This window comes from Canis lupus, chromosome 4 (assembly GCF_048164855.1).
Source record: "Canis lupus baileyi chromosome 4, mCanLup2.hap1, whole genome shotgun sequence".
Taxonomy (NCBI): Eukaryota; Metazoa; Chordata; class Mammalia; order Carnivora; family Canidae; genus Canis; species Canis lupus.
Genome location: NC_132841.1, coordinates 58,951,267 through 58,968,735, shown reverse-complemented (window position 1 = coordinate 58,968,735; position 17,469 = coordinate 58,951,267). Strand labels below are relative to the sequence as shown.

Genomic DNA, 17,469 nt, shown 5'->3' with positions numbered 1-17,469 from the left:
GCTGTATAAGTTCAAAAAAGCTATCCTATATGTATATACAAAAGTTGTTTATACACAAGTCTGTACAGAGGGTCTATACATTTATTTCCTCAGAACCCTTAGGTGCCACCTTTTGGTGAAGACACCAACACTTCATTCACATATCTTACCAAAAAAAGCCTATTTCCAGGATTGATAGCAGCACTGCATCCTGGATTCAGACCATGTAGGCTCCATTCCTTCTGTCAGTGCAAACCACACCAGGTGCCTGGGCTTCCCTAAATAGTTTTGCACAGAGTGCTCCAAAGTGAAAGTCCGTAAACCAACCCGAGATGAAGAAGCAGAGTCCTAATCAGGGTGCCACCATAGGTCCAGGCATAGGTGAGCCTGCCTGCCCTGTTCATTGACGGTACTCCAATTCATCTACACTGTGGGTCGAGGAGGAGTCGTGTGGGCTGCAGGACTGGAGGCAGATGGGACACGGGCCTGCGCGCACCGTCCTGGGGCCTGTAGCCACTGGGATCTGACACAGCCTCGAGCCACCCACCTTTGGGCAAAAGTGCGGGGCAAGGCTTGGGAATATTCTGGATGGTGGCTTTCGGAATGCCCAGGGTCGCTCCGGGTGCACAGAGGTCAGGGCTAGACTAGGGTTTCCCATGGGCATGAGGTCCATACACGTGAAGCCTAGAGGGAAGGGGCACGCGGGCGACTTGCCAGGAAGGAAGCTGTGGACTCAGGCCCGCATTTTCCTCCTAGACCCCAAAAGAGTGGATTGCGAGGTGGAGGCAAATGACTTGTGGCCCGGCGCAGCTCTTTTGCGACTCCCCGAGCCCTGGGCAGCTGACGAGGGGCTCGTCCTGGCAGGGCTGCTCCTGGCTGTGCTCAGCACAGAGGCAGCGCCGGGAGGAGTAGGGCCTGGGACCCACGCGACCCTGCAGGGGGCCTCGCTGGCAGTGCTGCTGGGCTCTGGGCTGGGCCTCGGGGGCCTCTGAGCCGCTAAGTGCCTCGGGCTGGGACTCACACGAGGGGCTTTCGGGGCTCCAGACACAGGGTTGTGTTGAGTGCTGGCTCGGGCGGTGGTGATGGGGGTGCTCCCGCAAGGGTGGCCCCGGGTGTTCGGGCCCAAGCTGTCCCCAGAGCGGTGTGTGCCGCTCGGGGCCCCGCTGGTTTGTGGCGTCACGCTGAGAGCTCCAAAGGTGCGCTTCCGACCTGGGGCAGCCTGTCTCCTCCCCAAGCCTGCGGGGGCTGCGCCAACCCCCAAGCTCAAGGGGGCTGGGCTTGCACCGCCAGCTATTGGGCAGGGCTGCCGGCTGTTGGGCCCAGCATTGGTCATGGAGCTAGGGGCGGTGGCCGTGCCGGGGGGCACGACAGCTGGGGTGGCAGCAACGCCTGGCTGGGTGCCAGCATGGGTCCCCGAGGTGCAGGAGGTGGGCGAGGAACCCCCGAAAGCCACCTGTGTGGCGCTGCCCAAGGTGAGCCGGCCTAGAGCCGAGGTCAGGGCCACGGCAGCGGTTGAGGCTGGAGCTGCCCGTTGTCCATAGGGGACAGCGCTGCGAAGGCTGGTGGCTCCCTGACACTGCCCGTCAGTGGCCCCGAATGTGGGCTGAGCTGGGGTTCCTGGGTTCCCACGGGGACGGTTCCCAGGTGGGCTGTGGCTCCAGAGCCCCAGCGTGTGCAGGCCAGTGGTGGCTGTGACTGAGCCCATGCTGTCTCTGGAGGGCATCGGAAGGGCCTGGGCAGATGGAAAGAAGCTCCCACTGGAGCCAGGGGGAGACCCCAAGAGCAGAGGCTGGCAAGGGGGAGTGCAGTCCATGGGGGTGACCTGGCCGTCAGAGGCTGGCTGGGGAGCCAAGCCTGCGGATGTGCCGCTTGAGGGGCTGGAAGGGACAGCACAAGTGACCGGCAGGCTCCTGGAAGGGGGGGCACGAGGCCCCACGGCGGGAGGGGAGCTCCGGGAGCTGAACACGGGACAGTCAACACACATGGGGCTAGGGCACTGCGTTCTGGAGGTGCTGGTAACAGCGGGGAAGGCACAGCTGGCATCCGTTAAACCGCTGACCCAGTTGGTTGGCAGAGAGCCCCCTCCCTCGCCTCCCATCCGAGGGCAGTGCCTGCCGCGCTTCACCCTGGGGGGGCGCAGGGACTCTGCAGCAGCTGCGGGAATGGAACAGCCAGGAGCTGGGCTGCTCCGTGCACACGCCAGGCCTGATGCAGAGCAGGGAGCAGGCCTGGAGGGGTCCGGGGCCTCGGCACACAGGTCAGCCCTGCCCGATCCCCATCCCGGGCAGGAAGCAGAGGCCAGCAAGGTGCATGGGGCTGGAGGTGAGGATCGTGCACAGGTGCCAGGGAGGGGCTGTGACAGGGAGGAGGTGGCGCCAGGGGAGCTGGGCTCCCCCCGAGACAGAGGCGGCACAGAGACAGCCCCTCCACCAGGCGACAGGACAGCCAGGGGACCCGGGGAGTCCTGCTCCGCCCGCTGTGCACTCAGGCCAGGGGCTGGAGCGACAGCTGGCAGTACAACGGCCCGAGCAGCAGGCCCGGGCAAGGCACTGGAAGGGCACCTGGAGCCGCACCTCGAGACGCCCTCCACCTCCCCTCGCAGAGCACGGTCGATGCGCTGGAGGGCGGCTTTCTTCTCCCCGTCTAGGTCCCCAGCGGTGACTCCAAAGCCGAGCTCAGGGGCTGGCGGCAGCCGCACAGGACCCCCTGGCCTGTGTGGCAGCAGAGGGATCTTGCGTCTTCGGGGCCTGGAGCAGTCAGACGTGGGTGAGCGGTCCTTGCAGGGTTCTTTCTGCCCCGTGGTGGCACCCGCCTCCTGCTGGCGCTGGTTCTTCATCTGGCAGGGCACAGGAGGCGCAGCGGGACACGAGGGGCTGTCTTGGCTGACTTTCTCTGGGGGCCTCGGGGGCAGCCGGCCCTGTCTTCTGGCTGGACCCCTCCTCCTCTGCACGGACGGGAACTCCCTGGTGGAGCTGTAGGAGCTGCTGATGGCATTTCGAGTGCTGCACGAGCTCCTGCTGGACCTGTGGGACTTGTCGTCTGCTGCGTCGGCTGCTCTCTCTGCGGGGAGGCTTCTGTGCAGAGGCCCAGGCCTGGGCACGAAGGAACACAGGCTTCTGTCCACACCGAAGGGCCTGAATGCCGGCTGTGCTGCCCCGGCACCTTTAGGGCACCTTCTCCGAGCATCTGGGGGCTCTGTGAGGGCAGGGTCCTCCTCCTCCCGGGCGCTCCACGCCCTCTTCACTGCGGAGACGTCTTGGCCACAGCTGGGTGCTGCCACTGGCCCCGGGGTGACCAGCCGCAGCTGCGGCACGTAGGCAGGGAGTCTGCCCAGGGTGGACGCGGAGGTGAGGGACGCCTGTGCTTGGGGGGCTGACAGCATCGTCCTGTGCAGGCCGCCCCGCCTGCAGATCTGGGTGATGAGCCCCAGAACAGAGCGCAGGGCCCACGGGATCACAGAGTACCTTGTGGCCGATGCTAGGAACCAGCGCCGATCCCGGGTCGCGGCACACTTGTAGGATGGCCTAGGAGTTGACCCCGGCGTTTGGACCGCTGGGCCACCCCTGCGGGCCAAGGCTGGTCGGGGGGCGCAGTGAGCGGGCTGCAGGCGGCCGAGGCCTGCTGCCGGGGGCCCACCCCGCGGGGCCCGGGCCGTGCCTGAGGGGCGCAGCCTGCCCAGGTAGGTGCCCTTCGAGCACTTGGCTCCGGGCGGAGGCCGTGCATACAGAGCTGGGCTCCCAGCGCTCTCCTTCGGTTGCCAACGTGGCGGCGAAGGCCCAGAGCAGTGTTTGGCCCGTTGCCAGGACACGGCTTTGGAACCCAGGGCGCCTCAGGGTGCGCGCGCGCGGGCACGAGGCCCGCGAGGCCCGGGGGGCGCAGGGATTGTGCAGGCGGGCGCCTGAGCCCTGGCACCGCGATGGCAGGGATCCGGCCAAGGTGTGGCCACCCCGCGACCACCAGCCTCAGCTTTTCCCAGATCTCCTGCGGTGATGCTTGAGCTGAGGCACAGGAATCGCCTGGCACTCAGGGGTCCTTGTCCCTCGGCAGGGCCCCAGGGCCCTCAGGGAGGGTCCCTGGCATGATCCCCGCTCAATACAAACTGACTTTTCAATACAAACTGTGAAAGCCAGAAAACGATGCAGTCCCAGAAGATGTATCAGGATCCCGAGCTCTTTCTTAGCAGAAGGAACAGGGAACACTAGATCTCCTCCATCTTCCTACAGGTGGAAGTACCTTTATGATGGTTTTTTACCATAGAAAGTTTTCATATTTTCCATAACATAATCTAATTTTTCCCCTATGGTAAAAGTGAGAGTCTCTCCACCTAAAGATTTAGGACATATAGCCTTATATTTTTAAAATGTTCATCGTTTTACATCTTCGTTTCTATGCAGTATTTCATACAGTCGAACGGCATTTACTATAGAGCAGAGGTTGACAAAATTTAGTTTAGGAAAAGGGCCGAATAGTAAACAACTTAGGTTTTCTAGGCCATATGGCCTCTATCACAAGTCAACTCGCTGCTGTAGAGTGACAGCAGCCATAGACAATAATAAATAAGTCAATATTGCTATGTTTCAATGAAACTTTACTTATATCCACTAGAATTAGAATGTCACAAAATGTTCATGTATTTTGAGATACTATATTAACCATATTTTTTATCTTCTCCTCGTTAGGATGTGTTGACCTCCTGGGAGGGTGGTGGTTAATTCCTATTGCGATAAACAACTTGCCTGACAGCACTCCTCTCACAGGTAAACCAGCCCCATCCCATACCCCCAACCACCTCCTTTATCTAATAATCACAAACCGAGCCAATATTCCCCTGCCCTAAATCAATCCCGGGCCAGGGAACAGACAAAGACAATCCCTATGTCCCAAAGCCCTCCACAATTATTCAAGCCAGCCAATTCTAAACTGTTTGACCTGCTCTGCCTTTCCTTGCCCATGGAAATTCCAGGAAAGGCTACAGTCTGTAGTGCATTTGCCATGACCCACTTGGTGTTACATGGAATCGTTGCCTCGCTGTATTATATATGTACCCAAAACTAATATTACACCGCATGTTAACTATACTGGAATTAAAATAAAAACACTCTTATCTTTAAAAAACAAACACAAACACTATGATCTTTACTCCTGCCTCTTGACACTGGTGTTCGTGTCCCCGTGACCCTAGGTGATTCTGTAATTTATAAGAAAAGCATATTTAGTCGACTTAATGACAATGAAAATATATGTCTCACATTTGGTCATTGTCGATGGTTCCTGGCTCACGGCTTCCAAAACCCTTGGGATTTCCTGAGTGAGAAGAGCAATGGGAGCATCTTTTGTCATCCTATTGGTCTCCTGCCCTCAGTTTCTGAAATTGCTTTGGAGTCATAAAAGTGAAACGGGTGTCTCATGATTCATAATAGACCCTTTCCACCACAACTGGGTTTACATTCCTGATGTGACTTGTGGAAAGCACCTAAAGATGGTGGCTGGTTGCCAGGGGAACCAACGATGCATACAGGGGGGAAACTTTTAGTCCCACTCCCTGATCTTCAGGGATGGGCTAGGGGCTGGCCGTTGCATCAAGAACCAATGGCCAGTCCTTAATAGATAGAAAGCCTATATAATAAAGCCTCCCTAAAAACACAAAATGACAGAGTTTGAAGAGCTTCCAGGTTGGTGAACATGTGGAGATAATGGGGAGAGTGGCTTGTTTAGACAGCATGGAAGCTCCACACCTTTTTCCCACACCTGCCCTACATGTGTCTTCCGTTTAGCTGTTTCTGAATCCTACATTTTATAATAAATCAGTCATCGAATAAGTAAAATATTTGGGTTCTATGAGTTCTAATTAATTGAACCCAAGGGAAGGGCTTGTGGCTTGTGGCTCTGATCTATAGCCGGACAGTCAGTAACGACCTAAACTTGTGAACGGAGTTTAAGGAGTTGGCCTGGGAACCTCCAAGCAATAGCTGCCGGGTCATAACCATATAATAACCTGGGCTTGTGGCTAGGGTCTGAAGTGGGGAGGGGTGTCAATCTCGTAGGACTGAAGTGTGAAGCTGTGGGATCTAATGCTATGTCCCAGGACGTGTGACACAGTTGAGTTAAATTGTGGGACAGCTGGCTGATGTCCAAGAGTTGCTTATCATTGGTACGGGGAACCCCCTCAGTGGAATTGGGACCCGGAGACTTCTACCCTCCTCCCATCTCTAGGGGAACTTCAAGCAACACTAACCTTTTCTTTCAAAGACACTGACCCGTCATCACGCAGTCACTTTTATACACTAAAACACAAACACAGCTCTCTGAATTTTTTCCAGCCGTTTCCAAATGTGAAAAACATCCTATGGTCACAGACGGTAGAAAACCAGGCAGTTGGCTGATGTGGCCTGTGAGTAGCAGTTTACCAATCCATGGTCTACAGCCCTTCTGCCTCGCTCTCCCACTACCTAGCTGTGTGTTCCCCAGCGAGTGGGTGAATCCGTGTGTCTCCATTCAACATGTGTAAAACGAGGTTAATAATAGAATCTACTTCCTACAGTTCCTATGGGAGTATTAAATTAGTTAATACATGTAAAGCACCTAGAATCATGCATAGTACATAGTGCATAGCCTCGGTGATTTCTGACACTAACCGGCTAGAGTTGGGCCAAACTTCCCAGATTAAGGGCACAGTCCTCCAGAAGATTGCCCTCACTTCAGTCACCAGCCGCATGCCCAGGAATCCGCAGGTCACCCTCACCTCTGGCTCGTGGGCTAAAGATTCAGCGCTTCCCAGTTCCCCCTCTGATACTTTGATAATTCACGACCGTGACTCACAGAACTCACGAAAGCACTGTGCTTGTGATTACAGTTTCATTACAGCATTAGGATATGAATGAGAACTAGCCAAAGGGTGAGACTCATAGTGTAAGATCTGAAAGGGCTACAAAAGTGAAACTTGTTTTCCTCTCTGTGTTGTCAGGATGTCATAGCCTCCAAGCACATCAATGGGGCCTACCGGGGACATTAAACACTAGGGAAATGCCAAGAATCTAGAGGCCACCTTTTAGAAACCAAGGACAAAAATCTGTATTTTGCCGGCCACGTTCTTTATTCCAAGCAAACGCTCTGTAGGTATTTCTGTTCATCGTAACTTTTAAGCCCTATGGAAACTGGCACAGCATGGAAGGTGATCATCCAAAGAGAACTTTTTCCCCAAGTAACCAGTTTCCCCAGAACTGTGGATACCTATCAGGGCACTGATTAATGTTGCACTAGATCAAAGTGAAGCAACAGCATTTTCAGAACATCCACCTGCCCTGCGGAGGAAAACTATCTCTGGGTTTTTTCAAGTTGTTCTTTTTACTATTACTCAAAGGAGTTAGCTATTGGTCTTTATGTTTGTGTCATCAAAAATAATTGGCGTGTGTTCCTAGAAAATATGCCGCTGTTAGCTTTGACTTGCAGGCACTTTACGGAAAGCTCTGAGACGTGTTTCCCCTCTTGTCACAACGGTCTACTCTCAGGTCCATTCAGGGAGGCAGGAAAGCCGACTGCAAACATTGGAAAGGCTTGGGGCTCCAACTCCAATGCCTGAGTTAAGTCCTCCAAGCATTAGCGAAACGTGCTCGGGCCTGGGAGAGAGAATTGTCGCCGCGTCCTGGGTCTTGCGCCATCGCTAGGCTCGTGCGCCCGTTGGTCCTCCGACTGGGCCTTTTTGCAGGAAGGGTTTGGAGACGCAGGGGCTGGGGTCGGTGCGCGCCAGGCGCTGCAATGGGACGCGAGGCGCCCCGCCGCCCCCGGGCCCGGCCCCTCGGCCTCTCGGGCCCTCGCTGCGCATGTGCGGCGCCGCAGCGCAGGCTTTCCTTCTGGGAGACGGATTTCGCGGGCGAAGGGACCCGGCGCCCTCTTCTGCGCACGTGTGCCCTCCAAGGCCTGGCTGCAGCGCCCCGGGGGCGGGGGCGGGGGCCGAGTCCCGGGGCCCGAAGCCCTCCACGTGGTTGATGTCGGGCGGGCTTGAGAGGTGGGGGAAGAACAATAGGGGTCAGCAGGCCTTTGGGGGTAGGCGTGGATCGGGGCGTGTCGAAAGCTGCAGTGACCCTCCTCGACCTGGGTCCGTGAGCCCGGGGCGGCCGGGGTCCCCGCACTGCCTTCTGGCTGGTGCCCTGGCGCCGCGCTGCAGGTGTGGTGCCTGGAGCGCATCCAGCGGTGCCGGGCGCGCAAGGGCTGGACACCAAGGCGAGGAGCGCCCTCCGGGCTGTGGAAAGAGAACCAAGCTTTCCTGAAGGTCGGAAACGTTCCAGGGGGAGCGCTGCCCGCTTTTCCAATGGCATCTAACCTTTCACCCTTACAGCAGCGCTCCAAGTCCGCCTTTTAGGTCATGGGCTGCAACCCCGTAGTGAGTATGGGCGGTGAAATCTGTTTAGTGAGCTGCACTAATAGTTTTATTTGCCAGTATTTTTAGGTCGGACGTAATTTTCATAGAATGATTTGCACATAATTTACAGAGAACAAAAATGCAAAAATTGCCGATGGACCTGTGTAACAGCCGCCCCCCCCCCCCCGTGAAAATACAGAACAGTGTACTTCCCCAGAAAGTGCTGCCCCTTTTTAGTCAACCCCCACCCCCTGACCACCGCTTAAGGATCAATCAGTTTTACAATTTTATCTCTGCGGGTTAATTTCACGTTTGTAGTACATCACGGAAGTGGCATCCTGCAGTATGTACTCTTGTATGGGGGCATTATTTAAAAATTGGTAAGATACTGTAGAATACCATATATATTCCCTTGTGACAAGGATTGTTTTATGAAATTTACTACATATAACTTTTTTTTTAAATGACAGTTTACTGAGCATCCGTGAACCGCACACTCTTTCTAGTGCTGGAGACACAGTACTGAATCAAGCAGACAAAAAAACCCTGTCTTCATGAAATTTTTTTTTAATAAGTAGAGGTAGTCAGCTAACAATAAGCATTATCATACTGTATATTAGATAATAAATTATAAATTAGAAAGTAGATCAGGGTAAGGGAGATGGAGGATTAAGTTTAAATTAGGTAGACAGCAGAGGCCTCCTTGGTGATTTTGGAGCAAAGACTTGAAGAAATAGAAGACTAAGGGTGCCTGGGTGGCTCAGTTTGTTCAGCATCTGATTCCTGGTTTCCATTCAGGTCATTATCTCTGGGTCATGAGATGGAGCCCCAAGTCTGAGTCCATGTTCAACTGGGAGTCTGCTTGAGATTTTCTTCATCTCCCTTTGCCCCTTCCTCTCTCACTTTCTCTCTTTCCCTCTCCCTCCCTCCCTCTCTCTCTCTCTCTCTCTCTGTCACTCTCTCAAAAAAAAAAAAAAAAGAAATCTTAAAAAAATGTAGAGAATTGTGGTAGCTAGAGATAACAGCCATCATGGATGCACACGCATACACACATACTCATTAACATATTAATATTAGGTGGTTTTGTAAAATATGTTTCTTACCTTCATCACTGATAACACAGATTTTATTTCTAATTTTACTGAGGCTGCAGAGTTGAAATTGATGATTTGTCCAAAGTCAAATAGCCAGCAGGTAAATTCAAGCTCAAATATTTACCTCCAAATCTCCTACTCTTTATGTCTCCCAAACTAAAATATAGCATTTAACTGACCTCTCCTTCCCCTTAGCTTCAAGCACAGAGATCAGCACCTCAACTCCCCTGGGAAAGATTCCAGAAAGACTGTTGCATGAATCTCACCATGTGGACATTATATTTACAGTCTATTGGTATCTCTTCTGCAGTTCCTGGGTCCCACTGAGAACCCGTCGGTAGTACATTCTAACTTCAGACTCCAATCTGTCTGTGTTCCTACACAGAAGGTCCAACTAATTGGCCAGAGAAGGATGTGCACTAACTGCCGTTACATTACAATACTTGGCAACATAGTTTTTGGTGACTGTAAATTACTTTATCTTTGAGTATATATCTCTTATATCTGTTTCTTAATCTGTTCCAACTTTTCAGTATGTTAAAAAGTGCTGCAACAGATATTCTTGCAGCTAAATCTTAGTGCAAATGTCTGGTTTTTCTCACAATGAATTCTGGAGGGCCCAGGGGACATTCTCCCACAGGGTGACTTCCTCAACCAAACTGTTGAGGCACCCATGTATGGGTTTGTTACACCAGCGATTCTGGGATCTTCAAGTCATACCTGGTCTCTCATGGCTCCATCTCTTCCCCTACCTCTGCCTTCAAAGATTTCTGTCTTCACCCAAAGGCTGCAGAAAATGACCAAATCCCAGGTGAGTTAGTTTGTTCCATTATATGGGAACAGTAGTGAAAGATCGTAAAAATGACCATGGAATTTAAAATCATGCAAAACAATCTTAATAATCAAGGGGATTTTTTTTTACATTGGTTATAGTTGTTCTGTGACCTTCAAAAATTTTGGTTAAAACATTAAATCTCTTACTCTTGGCCATACACATATAGGAAAATGAAAAATAGTAAAACATTTATACATTGTTAATTTGAAACATTGAAAATTAAAATAATTTCTGTGTTGAAAAAAACTTATCAAGAGTATTTTGAACAGTGCCTTCTTCCCTTTGTATAACTCGATACCAAGTGAGCATCTTTTCTGAGCCTTGGCAGATTGGACCACATTCCAATATTTGATCCTTTGCATCTAGAACAGTCAGTTCTAGACATGTATGGGGTGTTAAGTAAATGTTTGCTTAATGGCTTAATAAATGAATGGCATAATGAATAATGAACATACAGTGTAAAGTATTTCAGATACAATTTTTGTGTTACTCACAAAATGGAACATAAAACTAGACAAATGGGCATCAAAACATAGAGCTAGAGAAACAGAATGAGACCAAATCAGTATAATATTTTAGGTGACTAAGATGAAATGGGGCTAAAATGCAGGAAACATTATCAAATAACGAATATCCTTTAAACAAGTTGCTATTCTTTTTTTTTTTTTTCCATTTTGTGCAATATGATGACTGTAGTTGGAATAGGATTGTGTTGTTACAGGGACCAGTATCATTCAAGGATGTGGCTGTGGATTTCACCCAGGAGGAGTGGCAGTACCTGGACATTCACCAGAGGGATCTATTCAGGGATGTGATGCTAGAGAATTATATCAACCTCATCTCAGTGGGTGAGGACCATTTCCCAGTGTTGGTTGGCATGTGGCTAGTTAACTACTTTTCCTTTCTCAGTTACTCTAAATAGTCACCCCTTTGAAGTACTTTTACAAGTGTAGCCCTGAGTTTTAGTAGATTTAAGATTGATCATATTTGGGAGGTACAGCTACAAGTTTGTTTAAAGACCCTTTTCAGGTATAAATTGGCATCTTCATCAGGCAGTCTCTGATGAAGTTCAGAGTTCAGAGGACCTGAAGCCCAGTAGCTAGGTCCAACTCCCTTATCATTTCCCATTGACAGGATATCAAACCGCTAAGCCATCTGTGACCCACAAGTTGGAACAAGGTGAAGAACCATGGATGGTGGAGAGAGAAATCCCATGTGGGAGCTATGCAGGTGAGTTAGGTAAAGGGCTCTGTGGATGGAAGTGAATGAAATTAAGATCACAGTTGATCTAATGGTTACCAGAGGGGTGGTGGTGGGAGGATAGGTGAAATAGGTAAAGGGAATTAAAACTATACTGGTCATGATGAGCACTGAATCATATACAAAACAGTCAAATCATTGTAATGTACTCCTAAAACTAATATACTATATGTTAACTATACTGGAATTCAAAAGAAATTTTTTAAAAGGATTACAGTTGATCAATAAGAATTGGCATCTTTGAAAAATATGCTTCAAGATTCTCTTCTTAAATGCCTTGGACCTTTGAAAATAATTGGGATGGGGGTCCCTGGGTGGCTCAATCCTTTAAGTGTCTGCCTTCGGCTCAGGTCATGGTCCTGGGATCAAACCCTGTGTCAGGCTCCTTTCTCCTAGAAAGCCTGCTTTTCCCTCTCCTCCCCATTCCTGCCCTCTGTCACTACCTCTGTCTCTCTTAAATAAATAAATAAATAAATAAATAAATAAATAAATAAATAAATAATATTTAAAGATATATATAACTGGGATGGTCAACATAAGTTCCTTATTTACCTGAATGCCATTTGCATATATCACTTTCCCATATTAATCCTCTTCTTTGCATGGCTATTAAAGAATGTCTTCCCTTATAGGTATATTCTGCCTATGATTCTTACCAACTTCATTTAAGACTTTGAGAAGATTTTTTCCTCTTTTAAATTTTATCAAAATATACATAACATAGAGTTTATTATTTTTAAGTGTACTGTTCAATGGCCTTAGGTACATTCATATTGATTTGCCACCATCATCACCATCCATCCTCAGAACTCCTTCATCAGGGATCCCTGGGTGGCGCAGCGGTTTGGCGCCTACCTTTGGCCCAGGGCGCGATCCTGGAGACCCAGGATCGAATCCCACGTCGGGCTCCCAGTGCATGGAGCCTGCTTCTCCCTCTGCCTGTGTCTCTGCCTCTCTCTCTCTCTCTCTCTGTGTGTGTGTGTGTGTGATTATCATAAATAAATAAAAAATTAAAAAAAATAAAGATTCCAATTAAAAAAAAAAAGAACTCCTTCATCATCACCAGCTAAAACTCTGTACCCATTAAACTCTATAACTCCCCATTCTACCTCCCCTGCTAGCTACTGGTAACCACTATTCTACTTTTTTTGCTATGAATCTGACTATTCTGGATACCTCATATAAGTGGCATCAAACAGTATTTGTCCTTTCATGTCTAATTTATTTTATTTAGCAGAATATCTTCAAAATTCATCCTTGTTAGGGCACATGGATGGCTCAGTGGTGAGCATCTGCCTTTGGCTCAGGTCGTGATCCCAGGGTCCTGGGATCGAGTCCCACATCAGACTCCTCACAGGAAGCCTGCTTCTCCCTCTGCCTATGTCTCTGCCTCTCTCTCTCTCTCTGTGTCTCAAATAAATAAATAAATAAATAAATAAATAAATAAATAAAATCTTTAAACAATTCCTCCATGTTGTAGCATGTGATAGAATTTGATTCATTTTTTAGGGCTGAATAGTACCCTGTTGTATGTATATACCACATCATTTTCTTTATCCATTCATTTGCAGTGAACATTGGAGTTGTTCCCATCTTTGGGGTACTGTGAATAATGCTTCTAAGAACGTTTGTGTAAAAATATCTGTTTGGGCCCCTGCTTTTGATTTTTTAGGTATATACTCAGAAGTGAATTTCCTGGGTCATGTGGAAACTGTGTTTACATTTTTAAGGAATTTCTGTGATGTTTTCCACAGCTACCACACAATTTTACATTCTCACTGGCAGTGCACAAAGGTTCCAGTTTTTCCATTCTCAACAATGCCTGTTATTTTTTGTTTTGCTTTGTTTTGTTTTTCCAGTAGCAATCCTAATAGGTATAAGTGGTATTTTACTTTTTGCATTGAATGACTAGTGATATTGAGCAATTTTTCATGTGATTTTTGGCCACGTATATATCTTCCCTGGAGAGGTGTCCAGTCTAGCCTCTGGGGAACCAGTGTTGGATAAAGAATGGAAATCTCACTTTATTTAAAAATTGATGGCTTATATGTAAGGAACTGGGTTAGGAACCTCAGTGGAATTGTTGAATTCTGAGCCAAGGAATGCCTTTATTGCTCTGGATGTAAGTAGCATAAATTCAACAGTAGTCAAGTACTGTCAGAGGTTTATAAAATAGATGAAAATGAAGACAGATAGAATTTTAGATCCAGAGTGAAAAATCTGCCGCTTAGTGTCTCCACAGTAATACTATCCAGAAATTTGGAAAGCATGATACAAAGCAGGAAGTGGCAAGCACATAGTTGACTGAGGATCAGCAATAACACATATGATAATGATATCTAACTGATAAAACATATTATCTGTGAGGCAGCTATCTGAGTACTTTACATCTGTTGACTTGTTTAATCCTCATGACAACACTTACAAGGTGGGTGCTATTATTATCCATTTTTATAGAAAGGGAAATTGAGGCCCAAAGAAATCAAGGAACTTGACCTGTGCCACATGTCTAATTAGTGATAGAGCTAGGATTGAAACTCTGGTAATCTTGATTTACTGTCTACATCCTTAACTGTGATTCCTCTTCCATATATGGTAGGTAGAGAGGAAGATGGAGAGAGTATTTAAAAGTCAGGATTAATGGAGTTATCTGTAAACTATTACAGAATAAGATGGTTCATTCAGCAGTGAGAATTCAGTAATTAATCTAATCCCGAGGCAGGTAGTATTTGGCTTATCCTGTGGCCTATTTCTCTTACTGGACATACAGATTCCCATATAAGAATGAATTACTGTTATATGGTTTTTGAAGCACTGGCTACAAAGGTGTTCCTGCTTTTAAGTGGACTTGATGGCTTTGTCAAATCAGTTTTTGTTGATGAATAAATAGACAAGAACTCAAAGACATTGGAAGCAAAGAGACAAGTGATAATTAAACTAGAGCAGTCCAGCAATGAGTTGATGAGGGACCTGTCCAGCTTTCTCTGTTGCTCATCCAGTCTTTATTTCCTCTAGTCACCATTTCACCCAATCATTTTAATTCTCCTAGATGGGCTCTAGCTGTCCTCTTTTGTTCTTTTTTATTGCACCTTATAATTATTTTCATTTTTCTCACCAGTTTGCAAAATCCTATTTGCATATAGCCAGATATATTTGTGTTCTTTTTTGTACTCTCTATTTCTGTTCTACAAATCCAATTTTTTAAAAAATTGTGGTTTTATTGCAAAGCTCAGGGGTATAGCTTCCATTTAGCCTTGGTATTTCTTTTAGATAGGGATACTAGGCCTGAAAGTAAAGATTCAATCTCACAATAGGGTGAAAAGTTATGAGCCATAATACATTCTAAGAATTACTCACAAACAGATAGCTAATTATGCTTCCTTATAGAAATCTGGCAACTTGATGACCACATGGAAAGAAACCAAGAAAATCAAGAAACACTTTTGAAGCATGTTGCTTTCACTCACCAGGGAACAATGACTGAGGAAAAGAGCAACAAGTGTAATGCACTTAGAAATATATTTCCTCTGAGCACAGACTTTTTTTCTTCAAAACAAAGATTCCAAAAATATGACTCTTATGGTAGGAGTTTTAATTATTTAGGCTTATTTAGTGATAACAGAGATACGCAAGAAAGAATGAATGTAGTGAATGTGGGAAAGCCTTCTTCCAGAAGTCAGACCTCATTATACCTAAGAGAACTCATACAGGAGAAAAGCCCTTTGTATGTATGGAGTGTGGGAGGGCCTTCAGCAAGAAATCCAATCTTGTGGGATCCATACTCATGAGAAACCTTATGAATATACTGAATGTAGAAAAGCTTTTGCCCATAAGTCACACCTCATTGAACATCAGAGAATTCATACTGGGGAGAAACCCTATGAATGTGATGAGTGTGGGAAGACCTTTTTCCAAAAATCACACCTCAACATTCATCAGAGAATTCATACTGGAGAGAAGCCCTATGGGTTTGATGAATGTGGGAGATCCTTCAGCATGAAGTCACACCTTTTTGTACACGGAGAATACACACAGGAGAGAAGCCTTATGTTTGTACCAGGTGTGAAAGAGCTTTCAGTGAAGTGTCATGCTTATGACACATCATAAAATCCATACTGGGGAGAAACCTTATGAATGTCATGAGTGTAAAAAAGCCTTTTCTGAGAAGTCTGACCTCATTATACATCACAGAACTCACACAGGAGAAAAGCCCTATGAATGTAATCAGTGTGGGAAAGCCTTCAGACATAGCTCAGCCCTCTGTCAACATAAAAGGACTCATAAAGAAAAAATTCCTTAAAAGAGAAACTAATGTGGGAATATCTTCAACTAAATGCCTCAATAGAAATAAAATCTTACTATGTATCAAGAAGTCAAGCCTATGAATTCAACATATTTTTAAAGTATGTAGCTATGGTTTTTTTTAAAGATTTTATTTATTCATTCATGGGAGACACAGAGAGAGAGGCAGTGACACAGGCAGAGGGAGAAGCAGGCTCCATGCAGGGAGCCCAACTTGGGACTCGATCCCGGGTCTCCAGGATCACGCCCTGGGCCGAAGGTGGCACTAAATTGCTGAGCCACTCAGGCTGCCCTGTAGCTATGTTTTTGTAGAAATTATATTCCAGATGTGATGCCAAAGTATTTCTAGAAGATATTGCAGAAATTATGCCTTCTTGTAAAAGGATAAATGCTCATGTGGCCTACAAAGATCTTTGAAATATTAGTAAGTGGACTAGTCAGAACAAATTAGAAAAACTTACATGGACAATCTGCAAAGTATGAAAGCATTATATTCCTAGTTGTACTAGTATGTACCATATAGCATAAATCATATATTGGAATTGTATATGTGAAGTTAACATAAATATGAGTATAAAATAAGTATTACATGTACAATGCCATCTACCAAGATCTTCCACATTGAATACTGTTTTCTTCTATTTAATAGAAAATATGTCATTCAAGAAGAATTTAAGACTAATATTGTATGTCAACTATATTTCAATCTAAAAAATTCTAAAATAAAATATTTTCCTGTTGATTGCTAGTGTATGTCTTCTACTTTTTGATCAATGAAAGAATACAAAAACGTGTTGTTATTGTTCCTATGTACATATGACATAGATACATGAAAATGAGTGAAAGAAAATAGCCATGGCTTCTTAACAGCATTCACTATGATTTAAATAATCAGTTTTGGTGATGAAACTACCTTCTTCTTACATACTGTTATTGTCTTCCCTAATTAAAGTCCTAAATGTCCAGTACCTCAATGTGCCTGTATTTGGAGATAGAGCCTCTAAAGCACAATTAAGTTAAAATGAGGCCATTCGTCTGACCCCTTCTCCAATCCAACTGGTATCCTTGTAAGAAGAGGAGATTAGGACACCAGGGATGCAGGTTCACAGAGGAAAGACCACGTGAAGAGGCAGCAGGGGGGTGGACTAAGAGGAACTCAACCCTGCTGGCACCTTGAGTTTAGACTTCCAGCCTACAGAGCTGTGAGAAAATAAATTTCTATTTCTTAGGTTACCCAGTTTATGGCATTTTGTTATCGCAGCCCTGGCAAACTAGTACACACACTACTGCCCTTTTTCACTGGAGTACTTCATAAAGCTGAAAATACAAATTATAAGTACTCCATAATCCAACAATATGATTGGGGGTTCATTGTACTGTGCACCATTTCCGTCTATTTGGCATTTCCTAATTCACCTTGTGATAGAATAGTAAGAAATACTTTAATAAGGATTTTATAATTCAGAAATGTACAGATTTTGTTCAGAGAGAATCATTCATTTTTAAAAATAAAAGCCATCCAATGGTAGGTGGAGATATCCTGCAAATTTCCGTATGAATATCTGAGGCATTAGAAATGGACTTATTCCTTATTTGCTAATTAAAGATAGAACTTCATTCTTTGGAAGTGAGTTTTAATA

At 46.7% G+C, this 17,469-nt stretch overlaps 1 protein-coding gene and 1 pseudogene across 21 annotated transcripts in view; both read left to right on the top strand.

Moving 5' to 3' along the window:
- The window catches only part of LOC140632457 (zinc finger protein 300-like), a 187,255-nt gene that overhangs the window by 152,777 nt on the left and 17,009 nt on the right, over positions 1-17,469 (top strand). For 7 of the 21 annotated variants that reach the window (XR_012030019.1, XR_012030018.1, XR_012030017.1 and 4 more), the window contains exons 6-9: positions 4,659-4,736; positions 10,199-10,243; positions 10,989-11,115; positions 11,402-11,497. Coding sequence is in view for 1 of the 21 variants with exons in the window: in XM_072824479.1 (XP_072680580.1) it covers positions 10,229-10,243; positions 10,989-11,115; positions 11,402-11,497 (238 nt within the window). In the remaining 20 variants the exon portion in view is untranslated. The other 14 variants (XR_012030041.1, XR_012030023.1, XR_012030026.1 and 11 more) reach the window with 9 other exon arrangements.
- On the top strand, positions 12,797-16,824 carry LOC140631676 (uncharacterized; annotated as a pseudogene).